Consider the following 18,953-nt stretch of genomic DNA (forward strand, 5'->3'; position numbering starts at 1 on the left):
AAACACTACTGCAGATTGCCGATACAAGCACGACTTTATCCATGTAACTATTGTCCTCTCATGTCAAGACAAAATTTGATAATCCTCGGCATTCCGGAAGATCTTCGGAGGCCGATCAATGATCTAGAACGTTTTATTTGTAAATGCTTTGAACCTTGTGGAACCAAATTTCTGCAATGGACCATACTGCTCTGTAAAGAAAGTCTGCAACAACGCCCATTGGCTTGGGCAGTCATGCCCTGGATCGCGTCAGGCTGTGGGAAATCCATGCTGATAACTGATAATCTGCATGTCGTCGAGCAATTTTCCGATATGGAAATCAGGATGAGTTGTGCCGTTGACGCAATCACGACTCACGACGCCCTGTTTTGAGAGGGCCAGGTAGCCGAACGAAAAAGGCATGAAATCGGACCCACCCCAATGCGGGTATCATGTTCAGGAACATTTGATCTTTGAGATTCTTGACTCAAAACATCAATGGCGAAGTGAAATAATGCTTAAAATATGTTCAAAAGTTTTGTGTAACGGGCGACAAGGTGTATCATCCTACAGGCATTAAATCCGATAACTAAGATTTATTTGCGAAAATATACCTCGGCCCATTCCCTCTCCGATATCGTATCCCAGGAATAATCAGCTTAGAAGTTTTCAGATTGAATTTACTGACACCTATTCCTTATTCAGTTGCTTTAGTATTTCTCTGTGTTCTGGTTACAAATTCATTGATCATCCCTGCCCTTGAAAGAGAACGAGTGGCTCCATTACAGCCAATGAAGCCCCATATTGATTCAGACACACATTACTATCTCCAACTGTCATTCTCCGTTGCAGTGGTGGAACAACCCGTAGGAACAGTGTAGAATCGATTAGGATCGCTTTCCCAAGTAATACTCCCCGAGGCGCCCTTGTTGATAAATTTGTACTGAAAGCTAGTACCAGCCGGCAAATTGACGGTGACGCTCCAAGTGGGGTAGTTATTAGCATTTAGTGGCACGGCATTGTTGGTGTTCCAATTGCCAAGCTGCGATATGGAGCCGACAATGTTAATGGTATCACCATAAGTGGTTATAGCATACTCGTTGAAGGTGACTGCAACAGTGCTGGCAATAGGGGAACAGGTCGGACTACTACTTGGGAAGACGGTGTCTGTCGGTGTGCTATACACACCAACTGCCGAGCTAGCGACGCATGCAGACGGAGCAGTATGAGCTGAAGCTTCACCCCAAGAGGCGGGGACTTGGCCCGCTCTGGCCGCCGCCATGGTGAGAAAAGAAGCATAAGACCAGGTCAAGTCAATTGCAGACAGCGGCGTCCCGTCACTCTTGGAAAATTGCTCGTACAGCTTCCCATTGGAAGGAGTATATTTCTGTACCACGGCTACGTAGCCATCCGCATAAGCTTTGACCGCCGACGTGATAGCAGCATAAGTCGATGAGCCAGCAGCGTATGTTCCCGTGCTGATTGAAGGAACCAGGTCGTTGAAAAATGCCAAGTTGACATTGTTTACTGTAATAGAATTGATTTTACTCCATTGGTAGAGAGCATCGTAGAGCTGCTCCGCTGCTGCGAGCGTGTTGAGATACCTGCAAGACGCAATTAATCGGACGACCAGGTCGGAGAACGGACGACACCAGAGAAAGTGGATGGCCGAAATGAGATCTGCAATCGCATAAAAAGATTACTTACCAAGGGTTACCATTGTAGTATGAGTCTTCCGGGTACCTGCCGACCGCAACCGCAGATCCTTGCGGGATGCCTGAATTGATCGAATAGATGGATCGGAACGAGTCAGTCAAAACCTTGTGATTCGACAAAGCTCGCGCAGAGCAAGGCTGGAAAGTGGTGTCATCGCAGGCTGCTGCCGGATCAAAAGTTTGAATCACTCCGAGGATAGAATTTGCATCTTTGCCTGATCTCCCGTCATTTGTATTGATATTTGCGGTAATGTATTGGCCGTTCCAAAAGTTTTGAAGGAAGCACAAAATTTCCGGTGCTTGAGAGTCGCAATATGAACAAGACTTTCCAATCTGGCTCGCAAGGGTGCTGCCTTCCACCAGAGCACGATGTTGAGCATTGAGTGTAAAGAAAGAGGAGCCTGAAACTTCTTCCCATAGGTCAAAGCCAGTCTGGTTCCAGTATTGTGTGACATATGACAAGTCGTTTTGGATTATTGGCCAAACAATGTCTTGTACTGTCGAGGTCTGCCCTTTACTGATCAAATACCTCGAAAAGGCAATGAGGGCTGTGGCCCGGAGCGCAGGACCATCACGCTGGGGCCGACCCCATGATCCAGTGAAGGCACTCTCATCAATGTTAAATTTTGGCTCTCCTAGACCTCCAGTCGATAGACCGCCTGAGGGGTTGGAAATCGTTTGAAGTTTTGCTTGAGCCGAGATATATTGCTCAATCACCGCCACAAGGCTGGTGTCTCCATTGGCAATAAGGTAGTCGGTCAAAGCCTTGATCGTCAACGCCGAGTCTCGGGTCCAGGTGTAGACATCTGCCCAGGGAGGTAAGCATTATCTCACAGTATAACGTTCAGCTAATAATCACTCGAACAATCAATATACTAAACGACTGGAAGGACTCGCCGAAGATTTTGCTTGCTGCGCCACCCCCCAAAATGACAGATTTATGACCATTTTGAGCTTGAGAGCGTATTTTGAATGCATTTCTAGAAAACACGGAAAACAGAGAAAATGAAAAATCAAAGCAAGGACATGCCTCGGTGATGAGCACGTACAGTTAGGATTGTTAGTGGATGGACTGGCGATGATTATGCCCGAGGCAGCTCCTTGGTCTTCCGCACCACTAGGGCCGATGTTGTTCAAGACGCCTTGTAGTGCGATTGGATCTTCAGTGGCAACATAGCTGTCGACTGATGCCAGACCACGAATGGCAAAACAACCTACTGCAATGAAAAATGAGGAGAATAAATTCACCATGATTTGCGAGCCCACTCCGGTGATAAGAGGCAAGAGAGGAATGCTCAAATGCGTCGCGGAACAATGTGCGCAAGCTGGACGATCCTCATATAAAAAGGAGTTTGAGAAATAAATCAAAACACTTCTGCTTGTCCTAGTCCATAGAGTTTATGGAAGCTCCCCACCTTGCCAAACCCCAGAGAGGGGTCGGAGTTGGTTCACGATTGATTTGGAACAAGTAGTTGCGAAAGGTTGGGTCACGGTTCATCAGATGCGTAAACAAGGGTCATCATCGAAGTAACTATTCCCATCTCGGCAGATTATAGGCCTGGGAAAGGAGACGCAATAGGTCCCTCATCGATGACAACAAACACGTTGTGAACATTTACGTTGGAGATGGTGGCAGAGAAGACGTTGTGCGGGGCGACCGATTGGGTAGCGGACCCTGTGTATGGCCGCATAATTGTAGACATTGGCGTAGATGGCGGAGCCAGTTTCAAATATCAAGGCCAGGTGACTCGCCGAAAATGACACTGGAGACTCGCAAGCTCACCTCACCCTGCCCTGCTCTGCGATAATAAGCTAGTAAGACAGCATTGTGAGAAACCAACCCACGAAGCCTTCGCGCAATGGTATTGGAGGGTATTGGGGGAAAGGGGGAGTAAACTCAAACACTGTGCCTTGAATACCTCGGCCCGCAATCCCAGGAACAGTCACACCTTCCCAGTCGAAAGAAACCGGCAAGGGTTGCTGGTAGGCCCTGTTCCTTTCATTTCGAACCTTCGCAGTGGGGTGAGTCTACTGGAAACCAGCATTGGATAATATTGCGGGGAAGCCGTGTGAATCCATAGCTGGCCGTCCCCTTCCACTAGCGTATCAACTTGGTGGTTTCTCAGCCGAAAGAAGAGACGGCTTAACCTCAGTTCCGTCCTCTACTAGGTACCTACTACCTTAGGTATATCAATAAGATTAACGGGGTGAGATATGGTGAAAGGCGCGGGAGATGAGAAAAGGTAAACGATTCGTGTATACACAAGTTCATCGCACCTTCCCAAATAGTTGTTTGTCTTGTTTCCGTAATCTCTTTTTCATTCTGCCGCGTGGCGCTCAAACATGTTTGGCTCTTGATTGCCGAATATGGTGATGTCTCCGGAGCCGGTAAGCCCCCGGAATCCTCGTATGAGTGACATACGAACTTTCACTCCAGGCCAATTCCGCGGACTCGTGCTATCTGTCAGCTCATTCGCCGTGATGGCAATTTTAAAACAAAAGCTGCCAAACATTGCGATGTTACAATTATCAATGTTGTTAGTGAAGGGGGTCACGTAAGTTTCTTCATCTGAGCGTGCAGAAAAATTACGAAGAGGCAGAAAGATTTTTTCGCCTTCCAACTTATATTTTCATATCAGGCGTCTGTGAACTAAGCCAGCCATAGGCTTCTGACGCTCACGGAACAGGTACATTGAGAATGCCAAAGTGAAAAAAGACAGTTTTCATTTTGAAGCGCGAAGCCATTGCAAATGCCAAATCCAGAAACATGACCCTAGACAGTGCCGAAAAAAAAAGCCTCCATTGTGAGAATTGAGTAAAATAAGGAGGCACCTAAGAAAAGAAATGAATCAAAAGAGACTTTCGCTGTTTTGCTCGAGGAACTTTTGCTGTTTGGACCATTGCACAGCAAAATCGTCTTCTTTATTTTTCGAACTGGACCTATTCGTGGAAGGAATCTTCTCCGAGATAGTCGAGATTTAACGGTCATCCAGAAGCGGGGCCCGTTCACGGTCTTCGCTGACCACCTGGCCCTGCTGTCTGTATCGAATCTTTTCTCCAAGCGCTCCAGGAAGAGAGATGAGGATGGTCATGATGAACAAAAGAGCCATAATGACAAAGGCAAAGATCCACTGGAACGCAATGACATGGGTCAAGAACTGGGCAACACCCAATGCTATTGATGAATTAGCCAACCCGATCGTACAAATTTACCGCCGAAAATCTTACCAGCTGCAAGCACACTGAGCGCGAAGCCCATGGTGTAGTCCTTGAATGCAATCAGATAGAATCCTCCATAGACAAGGATACCCCAGATTGCAATATTTGCGAGGATGCGAGCAGGCAATGTATGCGCATTGACCATGGCCGCTCCAACCCAAAAGAGGGCGACATAATTGAAAGCCAGGGGGCCTGAGACAACGGGGATATGGATCAGGCGGGGTAAGGTGGAGTGACGGAAATACAGAGCAGTTAGATTGAAGAAGTTGATGATGAGGATGAGCTCAGCGATCCAGAAATGAGAGCGCACCCAAAGCATCACAAAAGCAAAGTAGAACAAGTTATTGAAGATGAAATGGCTGCCGACATTGGCGGCCGCATTGACGGCGTCAGTGTTAGAGCTGAAGAGGTGCCACACATAGCCCAACTGGAGAACGAAGAGTACAATCCAGTAGATGCTGGTGATAATGGAGTTCAGCGCAAAAGGCGTGTGGCGGTGGTGGTTCTGACCCCAAATGGTGTGGCGATGGTGGCCATCGTGGGGTTTGGCGAAGGTATAATGAACCGTGACGATGACCAAAAGCAACCAAGAAAGGGTGGTGAAAATTTTGTAGGCAGTGATGCTACGTCGAGAATAGTTTTCTCGAGTCAAAAAGGGGTTGACTGCGGTATTACTTTGATCAGCACAGAGACAGGAACAACAGGGCAAAACTGAAATCACATACCAGAGTGTACCCGGTCGTGCCAAGTAGTCATGATGTCTGCAGACTTGGATGTCACAGTGAGCTTTGGGAAACCGATGATAGAGATGAGTGCAACTGGAAGAGCAATGAGCTTGCAAACTTTGCCTAGGAAATGATGTTGTCGTGGGGTGGATGGCGATAATTGAAATCGTGGAAGAAATGGTAGTGGGAGCGTTTTGGGGAAAAACAGGGCATCTCTCTCATCGCCTACCTACCAATGCAACTACAGCATTACAGTATTACGCCGTCGCGTCGTTCCCCGCCACAGGGCCCTTGGCGCGTAACTCCACCGTTCCTACTGACAAGCTACGTAAAGGAAGGAGCTAGTCATATCCAGCTTTTCCTCCTTTGAGCTAACCGTCATAGCTGACGTCGGGGCCAAACCTCAACCCATCACGTGGGTTAGTTGGCTGATATTTTGCACAATAAATCAGACAACCCCTTCCAGGGCTTTTCTCATTGTTATGGCCAACGAAACAAATGGGTGAATTACTCGTATTGAACCATGGCGAAATGCGGGGGGCGGGCCATGTCCGAGCCCTTGGCGAGCATGTCGGGACGACAACAACCCCACCTTTGACCTACTCGCTCCCTCCGCTTTACTGTCTCGACAGAGAGCGCGTGTTCTATGATCGGAGGCCATACCCAATGCTCCGAGAAGGGCTTAAAATCAAAATGACGACCACCTAAAGTGAACACAATAACGCCCATGAAACTTGAGGTTTGACTATATCATCATTGCTTGGACTTTTTGTTTACACTGCTTCGTGCAGGAACCAAATCGGACAAATACTTATGACATCATTCCCTTATGCTCCACCGCGATTTCCCAGGTTCTCCACCAGTATAAAACATATAACATAAATTCGTCCAATATTGAAAGCTCCAATAGCGCACCTTTAAAAATTGTTGTTTTGGGGAGCTCGACTTTAAATAAGTACTGAAGAGTTTGCAAGGACTGACGGTGTATATAAAAAAAAGACACTGGTTGATACAAAAAAAAACCCGAGATGCTCCTATTTTCAACTGGGTCAATGAGCGCGGCCCTTTTTTTCGACTGTCATTTACATCTGAGAAGAAGCTTACTATAGAAGGAAACCTAGGCGTCGAGCCTATTATCGTTCTTGATTCTTTGCACATCTTTACTTCTGATGAGGAGACCCGTCTCATCGAATGTCATCATATCAATGGAGTCCTTTTTCACTCCATTCGGGAGGCCAGATATCTCTGAGAAGAGCCAGACACGTCTACCATCGACGACCGAATTGATAATGTCTAGCTGAAAGTCTGGCATGAATTTGCAGGCCTTTTCCCAACCAGCCAAGAAAGCCGCTCGACCAAAGACGGGTGGCCGGTCGTCGTGATAAAATTCGGACTGTTCATGGATAAAAAACGAGACAGTTTCGAGGTCTTTCTTATTGAAAAGAAGTTGCATGATTTTCACCGCACGAGCTCTTAGCTCCTCGGGCGTGGAGACTGCCATTTCATAGCTGGGGTATAAGGTTCTGGAGATCAACATAGATTAAAACAATGCTTGCTCAAGTTCGACTCTGGCTGGTACACCGCACGCTTCTGAATTGGCAAGGTATTTTATATTTGTTTCCAACCAATTCTTCTGTTGAAAACCTGGAGATAAGCTCCACAGTCTAAGAGCCCTCAGCGATGAAATTGCACAAATTGATGAAGTGGAGCTGGTCCTTTGCTGAAGATGCTCAAGTGAGCATTTCGGCTCTCGGTGTCTTACGACCGAATGGTACTTTACATTGCTAAGAGAAAACACGCGACAAAAGGTACCTCATTCGGTATCCATTTCAGCTTGCCGCCTCGTCCGAATCCCACAAGCGTTCTAGAAATCCACATTCAATTATTGCTACTTGCAATCTCCTCAGCTTCGGGTGTACTGTGAATTGCAATTGATCTCATTTTATTGGACGGAATGGCGCGGAAGGGCATCTGAAATCACTTTAACTTGCATAGGATTCCCTGAAACGTATCGCTAATTTGACATTAGACTTGGGCATCCCTCGGCACCAAGTCGATGCTTGAATCTATTACATGAGTTAAACATCCGAAAAGATAATCTAATCACACCACGCCCCAAAATCTAGTCAAAATCCGCAAAGGCAAGCTCATATGCCAGTCCAAGAGTGAGACGAGCATGCTGAAGCATGTGGTCAAAGCTCAAATACTCTAGTCGGTCATCGGATGTGTGAATCTTCTTATCCGAAAACTTGAAGTCGGACTCAATCACAAAGGCCGAGGGATATCCAGCTTTTGAGGCCGAAGCATGGTCAGAGCATGCATAACCGCACTTCGTAAGGACATATGGGATGTCGCAATACTATCTTAAGTCAGCTTGCCATCTAGTCACGGGAGAAGCTAAAATTCGAGACATACTTCGGTGATGACTTGCTTGATGAACTCTGTCAACCCCGGATCAACATAATCCGTGATGACGCCGACGCTTTCAGGTTCACCAGCATCAAGCGTCTTTTGAATATATCCGGTCATGTCTTGTTGGAGCATTGCCTTCACGTCACGGCCCTGCTTTTCATAAGCGGCAAAGACAGCCTGGCTGCCTAACAGCCCGCCCTCTTCGGCCGAGTACCAGTGAAACTCCACCGTATTCTCGCCCTTGCCCTTGACAATATCCTCGGACTGCAACAAAACTCTCAGAGCCTCCAGAATGGTCACCGTTCCACTTCCATCGTCATCCGCACCGGGTGCTGAAAGGATCGAAGGGAGAAAGAGGTTGATGCTGTCTTGATGCGCTCCAATCACGACCGTCTTGTCAGTCTTTCCTGGGATCTGAGCTATCACGCTGGGCTGGCGCCACGGATGGTTGAAAAGCTCGACATGCGCTCCGTACTTATTCGCTCCCGCCGCAGAGATGGTCTGATTGACCTGGCTGTACAGCCAAGCTGCCGATTCGGCGCCATACGAGGACTTATAGTACCTTGTGTGGAACGAGGTGAAGTGCTCTAAATTCTTGTGCATGTGCTCTTTGGACAGGTTGTTCAGAAGCGGCACAAGGCTATCATTGTGAACTGGCCTTTTCGGAAACGTCACGGTAGCTTTGGAGGAAATCGATTTTCCCAAGTCAACCGTTTCCGTTATGTCCATAAAATTCACGCCTTTCTAGAATGCGACCCCAGCAAGTCAGTTCATCTTAGTCGGCTCACAAGAGATCCACAAAAAGACACCGAGGCATGCGCTCAAGCGTTGAACAACAAGGCAATGCGAAAACCTACCCTTCTCAGCGCCCATTTCTCGTCCTCGGTGATCCATCTCGTTTCACCAGGACCGAGCTCGATCAGGAACTTCTCAGTAGCCGGAAGTCTCTCATCCTGAAAGACCGCTTGATTCGGCTGCTGAATCGCTATAGCGGTGACAGTAGAGGCAACGCCTCCCAGCGCCAGTAACGATGCTAACTTCATAATGACTTGAATGGTGTTTGATGACTGGGGAAAGCTCGATCAAAGCGCAAGATAGTCAGCGGCGACACTAGCAGTTGTCGTCTACTACTTAATGTAGAGCGCAATGCAGTCCCTGGGTCACGCGAGAGCTAACCAGTAGATTGGGGATGGCCCGATAAGATCGCGCTTTAGAGACCAGACCCGAGAGTGACAGTGGTAGCGGGGGCGGAGCACGCGCCACAACTGACATCAGAGAGCGCGTGAGTAACTCTGTACAGAGGTATATATTGTACTGGCATCATTGGCCTGTATCTAGTGTTGCCAGAAAAGGTTTGAGAGAAAAAATTTAGTCAAGTGTTCGATTCACTTGAACCTCTGTAAACTTCTACATGTTCATTTCTCTTTGATAATGGCTTTTTCCTACTTTGGGCTGGAGTGACTCAGGCTCTTTGGCTCAGCCTTCTGGTGGGGATCTACTTATCAAGATCCCGACGGGCGTGCCGGAAAGAGCCGCGATGATTGGATCGGTTAAGTGATTAACCCTGCCTGATCCGGTTCTGTAGCCGCAGCTTGGATGACTTGGGGATGAAGCCTGGAGACGAACTGGCTCTTATCCGCACAATCGCGCATCACCCATTGCCATTTAAACCCCAACATAGACGAGACGTCTTCTGCATATCCTGAGCCTCCAACTCCTTTGGCATTGACTGATCACAGTCCGTTCTCTTCTTCGGACCTGCAATTCGCGACGGGGAACCTGGAACAATCCGCCACATCCTGGCCTTATCAATAAAGTCGTCTTCTCATTATGGCTATCCTTCCGAACCCAGAGACCCATGAAGACGGGAATGCTACCGCTACCCCATCCCCAGGACCAAGCCGGCTAGAAATCGAAACTTGGACTGAACAAGCTACCGAAGCCCTGCAGAATGTCATCCTCTCCTCACCGGCTCCCGCTTTTCATGGCTCTTCAGTAGCCTTAACCATTCCCCTCGACGAACCGACTTCTAATCGAGTGAGATTGGAAGCCCCGCCTCGGCCGCAAGCATACCCGGATACACCTCTCAGACGTCATAGCCACATTCGACGAGATAGCCTGAAGCGCCGGGAGGCTTTACTCAAGGGCAAAGAAGGCAGTCGCCGTCGACAGCGATGGGAAAACGGTATGTCGTCTCTCTTTGGTCATCCATAGCTCAGTCTGGGAGTTGGCGCTCATATGATTTCACTTCAGACCGTCTGTTGAACAATCCTCATGCGCAACCCCCATTGCCAAGCGACTGGGAGGTTCACCCAACATATCCTCGGCATGCTGTGCCATATTACCTTGCGCCCCTCTGGGACGAGAAATTAGCCAGGGACCACAAGACCAAGAACGACACAAAAGGTGAAACGACCCAAAGAGAGGATAGTCTTGGCAAGATCCCCAAAGAACTCCGGGAGAAGTTCAAGCGGGCACGGGGCGCGAAGAGTCTACTGGAGGCGTTAGAGCGAGAGGTGAGGGCTTTTGTCGAGGAATGGGAGCAAAAGAAGAAGCATTCTGCTCACGATGATTTCGGCGACCTGGACTCTGAAGACGAGGAGATCGTCTTTGTTGGCCGTAATGGCCAGATGAACGACATGGCGTCGTCCCGGGCTAGCTTGGATGAGGTACCAGCACATCCTGAGAGGCTAGTCTTCGAGAGTCTGGCGGATGATCATGGTGCAAGCTTTGGGTGAGTAACAACGCTCCCTCACATCCTATTTTCTTCTTTTCCTCCCGAGTGTAGATGATTCTTTGGAGCTAACCCTGTTCTAGTCGATGGCTTGTGCACTCTATTGCCAGCTATTACGGTTTGCGAACTTGGTCCGTCACTGTAGGAGATCCAGCCCGTCGAGAAGCCTATGTTGGGATCAAAATGGATCGTGTCCGGACAGAGACGATCCGCCCGGGATCTCTACCACGCCCATTATGGGGCTTGGTATAAATATGGTTTGGTTTCAATATCGCATAGTAACCAGACATCATTCATTCAAATCTTGTCCTAAGTTCGTTTAGATTTAGGTTTAATTGATAGAGGGGCATATATATCTCCATTAGAAATCAGACAACATGTGTCGTACTCCTGCATTGATTGATATTCACAATCATATTCTTTTTTCCAATCGTTCTCTACAAATCACCCTAAGCTGTGCCGCAAATGTAATCACCTTATAGAGCATTTCTCCACAAATTTCCCCCAAGACATATCCAATCACTGGTCTCCCTTCAAAACCATAGACCTTACTGTGAAAGATCGCAGCACGCTTCAAGCAAATACCGATTAGATTCAATAGCTAAGACCCCTCTTTTAAAGTAGATTCCATATTGGGGATCAACAGCCCAGGTCACTTTTTTTAACTATCTTTGAGTGACGTGGAGTGAATTTCTTCATGGCTTCACTCAAGAAGCAGCTTCTCTAAAGAATATATTTCGGGAGCATATATAGGTAGTTCTTTACCCCCGGCCCTCTTGTGCCTCTCCCTTCCCTTTCAAAGTATTTTTCACCATTCCTTTTTTCCCTGTGTCTGAATCTCTGATCATTCGTGATTCCCTGAGTCTGCTAACTTGCATGATATATAACGATGCAATTATATGATATGTCTTCATTACAATTTGATGAAGTACTTGTATTCAAATGTTTTCATGTTAAAAATTAACGCTCATTCAAGTGTTTTGTTCGCTTGATATAAAGACATTGAATTTTACAACTGTTACAGTTACACTCTATCCTTTTCAAGCTTTCCAATACGTCTTGATGGATTTTCTTGTGCTTTGGAAAATTGATCTGGATTGCTGCGCGGCATGGTGCACAGGTCCATGACATTCTAACTGTCTTACCGTTCTGAGACTTTGAAGGTTTTCATTGTTCTGGCCACTGCTGCACCGTACGATATTTTGTGCTCTCGTCGCCGAAAACTACGCCGAAAACCTTAATTCCTAAGCTGTCCAAGGCTCCAAAAAGCATCTCTTGCCTGGGAATCTATATTTGAGTATGTTACGCAAAACAAGTGTCTTCTATGCCGCTGGCAGCATGCATTTTGCTGCTTCTCGAGAAAAAGAAGAAACAGAATTGCATATTTTGCGAGAATAGACTTGTGGCTCGACATATTAATGAGAAACATGTTTCCACAATAGCAGTCTAAAGAGTCTACTTGTCTAGACTTAGCAACAAATGAAATTTAAGAGAAGATTACTGGAAAGTTTGGACCATATATAAAACATTACAGGGCTCTAAACTCATGGGGGTATGATACAAGTTTCCAGACGGATATCTAAGCCAACTTCTTTCGCCTCTCATTCTCTCGCCTGAGCGACCTAAAGAAGTCGCTGTGCGGGCCACTTTTCCTCTTCACAATCTTCTTCGCACTCCTGTCCCCCGCCCCGCTGACAGCTGTACGCGACGGCTTGCCGTCCGGGCCGTAAAACAAGTTCCCATCCGCCAAGAGAGCAGCGCTCTCGCGTTCTTCCTCTTGTTTCCATGATTTACTCTCGAGCTCGGCAATTACCTTTTGTAGGAGCTCGTGCCTGGCTTCGGGAGTGGCGAAAGCCAGATCTGGCGTCTTTTCAATGTTTTTGAAATGCGTAATCACCTTGAAGGCGTAGCCCTGGTCAGCGAGGAAGGCCTGCCGCCTGGACGAGAAGACCATCTCTACCGTGTCTTTGGACACGAGCGAGTAGAAGAAGGCATTGAAGCCTTCCTCGCTTCGCCGCTTGGCCCGTAGGATGCGGCCGAGGCGCTGAGCTTCCTGACGACGAGAGCCGTACTGGGAGGAAATTTGAATCAGGCAGGTCGCTTCCGGGAGATCAAGAGAGGTGTCCCCAATCTTGGAGAGGAAGAGAGTATTGCAGTGCTGAGAATTTCTGAACAAATCCAAAATCTCCTGCCGCTCGGCGTTGCCCGTGCCACCGTAAAGATAGGGCCTCATCAGCTTTCTTGCATAAGCTTCTAGGGCGTACACACTGTCTGAGAAGACGATGATCTTGTCGCCGCGGTTTTCGTGATAGTTAATCAAGTACTGGCAAGCCTGGAACTTGGATGGATTCATGACACAGAACAATGACCGATTCCGGGCATTGGCCTTCATGTATTCTTCGTAGAATTCAGTGGACATGGGACACCAAACTTCAGCACATTGGACTGTTGCAATGTGACCCTGCTGCGACAGCTCCATCCAATTAGCCTCATACAGTTTTGGCCCGATCAAGAAGTTTAGATCCTCAATCTTATCGTCCTCTCGAAGAAGTGTGGCTGTGAGGCCTAGCTTTGCATGAGACTTGATGGTCCCAATAACACTTCGAAACATTTCTGCGGGGACAACGTGTACTTCATCCAAAAGCATCAGGCCCCATTCCCGACTCTGGAGAAATTTTATCATGTTCGCCGATTCGTGAGCACGTTCTCGCGAGTTTGTCGCCATCGAATAGGTTGTAATTATGATGCCGGAATTTCCAGTAAACAGGGATTTGCAATCCGAAGAGAAGATGGCAATGTTATCTGGGTTAATACTTGACCATTTTACGAACTCATTCTTCCACTGAATTGCTGACATATTACTGGTGGCCAAAACAACAACCCCCTTTTTTATTGTACAAGCAGCTGTGACGCCGACGAGAGTTTTTCCAGCTCCACAGGGCAGAACGATGATGCCACTCTTTGCACGACCGTTACCAAACATCTTGCTGAGTCCTTGTTCCTGGTATGGTCGGATTTGAGTTGCTGGCCGTAGATCTATCTCCAGATTTGCATTGATATAGTCATTTCTGAAATCATACTCCTGGAGCGCAGGGTAAAGTAATGCCAAACACCGCTGCGCGACCGTTCCCACTTTCTCATCTTCGATTTGAAATGCGTGAAGGGCATCTTGAACGTCGTCCTCATCGTCATCCTCACCCAAGGCAGCATAATACACCTCCTCTACCCTCGAGTTTCGTTCGACCTGATCCTCTACCCTCTCGGCTACACGCATATCAGCAGCGTCCTTTGTTCCAGCAATTGCCAGTCCAGCCATCGTTGAAACGCTGGTGGTTATTTCTTCGGCGTTTTGAACTCGGCACGGTCCTATCTCAGGATCTTTTAGCAGCATTTGCAGCACTGCCGGATCCGCCGTCTCCACGAAATATTTGTTGCTCTTCAACACTATCTTCACTTTGCCATAGCTCTTGCCACAGTGCGTGATGTATGCAATGACATTTGGCGGCATCTCATTCTTCAAGAATAGCTTGAGAGTACGGATGATATCCTTCGGATTTAAACCTACCGAGACCGCCGCGTACAGACTGTGGGTCGTGAGCCTGTACTCATGCAAGAATGCTGGTCGTGATGTTGGCTCAGCAATCGTAGTCAGGAAATCCTGCACCCGAGGCGCCAGCGGGTGGAAATTTTCAAGGGTAAGCTTTCCCCAGCCATCAATCCAAAGCGGCCGATTATGATGGTCTGGCTTTAACTTGAGGGCGGTCAAGTCTCTTTTCTGCCCAGGCTGAAAGTACTCCGATGCCGAATCTATGATGCCTGGCGAAAGCATATATGGAAAGGAGCTGATATCAAGTTTCTGAACATTCTGGGCGATTATCGTGTTGCGTTGATCGGGCAGTCCGCTTGGGCCGTGAGAGTAGTCACTTTCAATCCTGCGCGGGGTCACCGACCCTGGAGTCGAGATTCTGGACATTCTGCTGGCCTTGACGGCGCCTTGGGTCGCTTTCCGCTTTGAAGCCATTGTGGATTCTAATGGAAGCCCTCAAAGCATCGAATTGTGCAGCGAAATAGATGATGATGAAAGGAAGACAATGAGATGAGACTTCGATGAATGAAGTGAGTCACATGCTCATATGGTGTTGGCGGAGCGCCGGCCAAACGGTTAGCAAGTGCCCGGGAAGTAATGCTGGGATGCTACAGCAGGGATAATGAATGTATCGGGACTCTTCTTCGACGCAACCGCAGACAGCCGACTTTCGGGCTTGAGAGTGGGTGAATGAATATGGCGCGAGAGCGTCCCTCGGCCTGACTCCGCTGGGGGCTGTTCGCCCGGTCTTGGGGGAACTGCCAACCTTGAACACGTTTGGATCTAGTGCCGAATCTCTCTACTTAGTATACCATCTTTATTTGCAATAATTACCAAACATATACGATGTAATTGAATGCATGGAGCACCTTAAAACTGGGCATTAACCTTGTAAGTTTTTGGATCCCGACCATAGTATCCCCTAGGAATGTTTATAGCACGGGTGTGTTCCTCATGTCGGATGACTCTCGGCGACGTAAGTCACGTTGCTTTGCAACAGCTCATGTTATAATAGAGCAACCAAACTTTTATTTTATTTTATTTTATTTTTTTTCAATCAAAAGAAACATGGTCTAGATGACCACAGCCCGGAAATTTCATGTGTGGAACATGTATTATCAATATTATCAATAACCCTTATACCATCTCATCCATCCAGTTGGTACACATTGGACCATGCTAGAAATCGTCCGCTGCCTCACTAGACTGTCCATAAATGATCCCAATACAATCTTCCGTTTGAGGTCATGAAACCCGTGTGATGCCGGGCATATTTTATTCAACAGGGAAGTGGTGCGTTTCAGTAACTTCGCCCTGGATATTGAGCTCAACTGCAGTGATATGTGAGCGTTGATCAGATTTGCTCGTATGGGGAGTCTCCCTACACGATTCAATGTCAGAGGCATGATGAGAAGGTCACGACCGGGACAGATTACATACCGAAGAGCTATCATGTCAGTATCCCCTCGCAAGGTGAGCAGGTGTTGTTCTGCAGTCTCTTTGAACATCTTTTGCATATCCGGACTCAGATAATTCCGTTTCCAGGCCTCTGTTTTGTCCACATATCCCACTTTCACAGTACGTTTGCCTTTGGTAATAATGGCGATAAGCTTGGTTGAGAGGACCTTGGCTTTGGAGGGCATGTTATTGGTAACAAAGAAGAGTTGACTACGGAGAAGACGGATACAAAGACAAAATTGAAGACGAAGAAGCAGACAAAAACACAGACAATGCACAAAGGAGGAGTTATGGTGGATTGGTGAATGGAGATATGAGACGTGAAACTAGTATCGACCGCTTGTCTGTGAATGAGCTCTTGTCATTCTCCACCTCTTCATATCCCAGGTCATAATTCACGGCAGCATACAACACATCCCGAGTCTTTCCTGTCAGCTGGAATTTCTCGCTGCAACAACCAGCCAGTAAGACTGTATTGTCAAAGAGCATCCCGTCTGGGCTGAAGCCACATGTGCTGGGTAAGAAGCTTCAGCGGTTAGAATGATAGTCACAGGAAGGCGGAGTCTCTCTTGATTCGCTCCAGAAAACCCGATTTTAGTAAGGCGGCAAGGCTGCAATCAGGCGTGCTTTTCTTGAACAAGGCTGACGGGATTACGAACTCATGCTTGGTGCTGCCTTGCTGGGCCACAGGTCGAAGCAGCTGTGCCCGGTAGATTGCCAAGATCAGGAGATATAAAAGTGTAGCCTGGTAGCCAAGAGGCTTATCTGTGGGAGTAAAAATCCTGTAGAGCATAACTATATACACAATTTAGTAAACGTCTGGTGTCTATCACAGAATGGGATGCGTCTGAGGTTGCTAAGGTGTGTGGCACGTGATAATACCACGGCTCAGGTTTGGCAGCTTATGTTCTGAATCCAGATAGGTATCCACAAATATAGAAGATTATTCGTGACCTCTTCCACGCTGCCAGCCCCATCAATAATTGATAATGTTCTTTCGAATCCCTGATCTATTACAATGCAATTGTCGCCCTCGTCCAGAACTCTGCTATCAATGACGCGACTCTTTTGTTTTAGTTGGCGACGCTCCCCACGCTACGCCATGTCTACTATGTCACAATCGTCACAATCTAGCCAAGAACCGTTCATTCCGGGTGTAGTGCTCAACAGCGATACTGGGCGGGCTTATGAGATTCAAGAAGTTCTCGCAGAGCGGCGAAAGCCCTTTCTATGCGTATATCACGCGCGGTAGGTTGATTTGACCCAAAGCACTGCCGCGGCTGGCTGAAAATAGTTCGCTAATCCGATGTGGGGAAGCGCCGAAGGACGTGACTACGTTATCAAAAATATAAATCCGGGCGATTTTCAGTACCAGCTGGATTTCCAAAGGTCGCTGTCTTCGTGCTCAAATGTGCGAACAGTGATTGATAGCATTCGCGAGCATAAACTGTTGATTTATCCTTTTTTTAGGGAAGACCTGCTTCAGTTTGTTTTAAAAGGGCCGCCCGAAGCGACAAGAAGGGGTATTCTTCGAGAGGCTTTGCGTGGTCTTATTGAGCTACATGATAGACATATTGCACATAATGGTCAGTGTTACTTTGAGCATTGCATCGTTCCTAGGAAAATCCTCTGGTTTCTCCTCATTGCGGTCCTCGCATATTTGCAGACTCGCAGCGCTGATGGATAACAGATATAAAACCCAACAACATTCTCCTCAACTACGAGATCATTGACACCGCCACAGGCGAAGTAAAAATCGATAAAGTGCAGATCGCAGACCTGGAGGACTGCGTCGTTGTGCCGCCAGGAAAATGGCTAAGGGGTCCGCTGTGCGGTAATCAAATGTGGAGAAGCCCCGAGGCATGGGCCCGCTCGCGCCAGAATCAGGCCTCTGATGTGTTTTCTTTTGGCGTTGTGGTATGACTGCCAATCTAACTGGTGCAACGGAACGCACCGCTGAGCATTGAAACCCGATTTTGGAACTATAAATAGACGCTAATATATTGTTTTAAAGATGATCTACGTCATGTTCTACAAGATGGTCTTTCGCGTCAGCAACGACCAGCTCCATGCACAAGAGTCGTGGCGCTACATTCTCCGCCGACACATATCCTATTTTGCTGACAACGATGGCCTCAATGGCCTTCTTGATCACATTGGGGAAGAAAACCCCTTTCATAAGCGCCTCATCGAACTTGCCGGCGACTTTTCTCCACAGGACCCCCGGCAGCCTTTTGAGTATTGGCATTTCGTTGACCCAGATCTAAGGAATTTAGTAGGCAAAATGACGAGTTTGGATCCAACGAAAAGAATAAGTGCGCGAGAAGCGCTTCAGCATCGGTGGTTTAGCAAGGCTCTTTGAGGACCACACGGGTCGATGTCATAACCTTTTCAATAATCAAGAATTGTACGATAGTAGCTGAAAACATTGAGACGCAAATCTGAATCTTACATTCCACTCTAAACATATCTAAATCTTATACAGGATGAAGAGGGAGACGGCTAAACATGAGATAAAAGCTGGGAAACATTGCCGAACTAGAATGCAAAGGAACAAGACCAGATAAAACAGGTAGGTAAGGTAGACAAGTGAAATGTATAGATATACAGTACATGTGCCGCATTCAACTATATGGACTACAATATCCAATGCAGGTGTATTGAGTTATTATTCATGCTACCGATAAAACTGGGGTTAAAACATCAGACTCATGAAACTAAACGATAACATTGATCTAATTGAGATGAGTGATATGAATTTTACATTCCAAGGTCTAAAGAATATCTAAATCTGATTTGGAAAAGAAGAGAAAAAGAAATTGAGCAAGAGGTGAAAAGAAACAAGGGACAGTGCCAAACCGGTATTTGAGTAAAACTTATCAGTGTAAGGATGTAGGGAGGTAGAAATAGTATACATATACGTACAAGTACCACAGGCGGGGGATGGAGTAGAAAGAAGCAGATATATAACAGAAACAAGTCGTACAGAGAATAATGTAAGTAACGTTTACAGATAAACGTAAACAAATGCTGTTCCGGCAGGATGCTTGCATAGGGATACTGTACGCAGCCTGCTTTTCCCCGTGAAAGAAAAATAACAACAACTCCGAATCCGAAAAAGGTGT

General features: G+C 47.2%; 8 protein-coding genes across 8 annotated transcripts; 2 read left to right on the top strand and 6 right to left on the bottom strand.

The window, feature by feature from the left end:
• Positions 1-802: 802 nt before the first annotated feature.
• On the bottom strand, positions 803-2,945 carry L228DRAFT_236582 (carbohydrate-binding module family 20 protein; the record flags this gene model as incomplete). Its single annotated transcript, XM_018330845.1, has 3 exons — positions 803-1,583; positions 1,687-2,500; positions 2,744-2,945. The coding sequence occupies 3 exons, from the start codon at positions 2,943-2,945 to the stop codon at positions 803-805; spliced, it is 1,797 nt and encodes a 598-aa protein (XP_018191045.1).
• A 1,517-nt stretch (positions 2,946-4,462) lies between these two features.
• L228DRAFT_244343 (DUF1774-domain-containing protein) lies at positions 4,463-5,830 on the bottom strand. Its single transcript, XM_018331901.1, has 3 exons — positions 5,639-5,830; positions 4,923-5,576; positions 4,463-4,869 (listed from the first exon to the last, which is right to left on the bottom strand). Exons 1-3 carry the CDS (start codon positions 5,667-5,669, stop codon positions 4,673-4,675), a joined length of 882 nt encoding a protein of 293 aa, XP_018191046.1. The 5' UTR covers positions 5,670-5,830; the 3' UTR covers positions 4,463-4,672.
• A 721-nt stretch (positions 5,831-6,551) lies between these two features.
• Positions 6,552-7,291, bottom strand: L228DRAFT_77670 (hypothetical protein). The gene has a single exon (XM_018336848.1). It carries the CDS (start codon positions 7,173-7,175, stop codon positions 6,756-6,758), a length of 420 nt encoding a protein of 139 aa, XP_018191047.1. The 5' UTR covers positions 7,176-7,291; the 3' UTR covers positions 6,552-6,755.
• A 469-nt stretch (positions 7,292-7,760) lies between these two features.
• On the bottom strand, positions 7,761-9,093 carry L228DRAFT_207951 (leucine aminopeptidase 1; the record flags this gene model as incomplete). Its single annotated transcript, XM_018329741.1, has 3 exons — positions 7,761-7,997; positions 8,054-8,794; positions 8,908-9,093. 3 exons carry the CDS (start codon positions 9,091-9,093, stop codon positions 7,761-7,763), a joined length of 1,164 nt encoding a protein of 387 aa, XP_018191048.1.
• A 787-nt stretch (positions 9,094-9,880) lies between these two features.
• L228DRAFT_265963 (hypothetical protein) lies at positions 9,881-11,036 on the top strand (the record flags this gene model as incomplete). The annotated part of the gene is made up of 3 exons (XM_018334787.1): positions 9,881-10,235; positions 10,304-10,784; positions 10,868-11,036. 3 exons carry the CDS (start codon positions 9,881-9,883, stop codon positions 11,034-11,036), a joined length of 1,005 nt encoding a protein of 334 aa, XP_018191049.1.
• Positions 11,037-12,293: 1,257 nt separating this feature from the next.
• L228DRAFT_244348 (DNA repair helicase rad25) lies at positions 12,294-15,107 on the bottom strand. The gene has a single exon (XM_018331902.1). It carries the CDS (start codon positions 14,803-14,805, stop codon positions 12,364-12,366), a length of 2,442 nt encoding a protein of 813 aa, XP_018191050.1. The 5' UTR covers positions 14,806-15,107; the 3' UTR covers positions 12,294-12,363.
• A 538-nt stretch (positions 15,108-15,645) lies between these two features.
• Positions 15,646-16,013, bottom strand: L228DRAFT_265965 (hypothetical protein; the record flags this gene model as incomplete). The annotated part of the gene is made up of 2 exons (XM_018334788.1): positions 15,646-15,751; positions 15,811-16,013. 2 exons carry the CDS (start codon positions 16,011-16,013, stop codon positions 15,646-15,648), a joined length of 309 nt encoding a protein of 102 aa, XP_018191051.1.
• A 747-nt stretch (positions 16,014-16,760) lies between these two features.
• Positions 16,761-18,355, top strand: L228DRAFT_244350 (kinase-like protein). The gene is made up of 4 exons (XM_018331903.1): positions 16,761-17,076; positions 17,146-17,414; positions 17,519-17,745; positions 17,843-18,355. The coding sequence occupies exons 1-4, from the start codon at positions 16,931-16,933 to the stop codon at positions 18,188-18,190; spliced, it is 990 nt and encodes a 329-aa protein (XP_018191052.1). The 5' UTR covers positions 16,761-16,930; the 3' UTR covers positions 18,191-18,355.
• Positions 18,356-18,953: the final 598 nt, after the last annotated feature.

Source organism: Xylona heveae (genome assembly GCF_001619985.1).
Source record: "Xylona heveae TC161 unplaced genomic scaffold L228scaffold_2, whole genome shotgun sequence".
Taxonomy (NCBI): Eukaryota; Fungi; Ascomycota; class Xylonomycetes; order Xylonales; family Xylonaceae; genus Xylona; species Xylona heveae.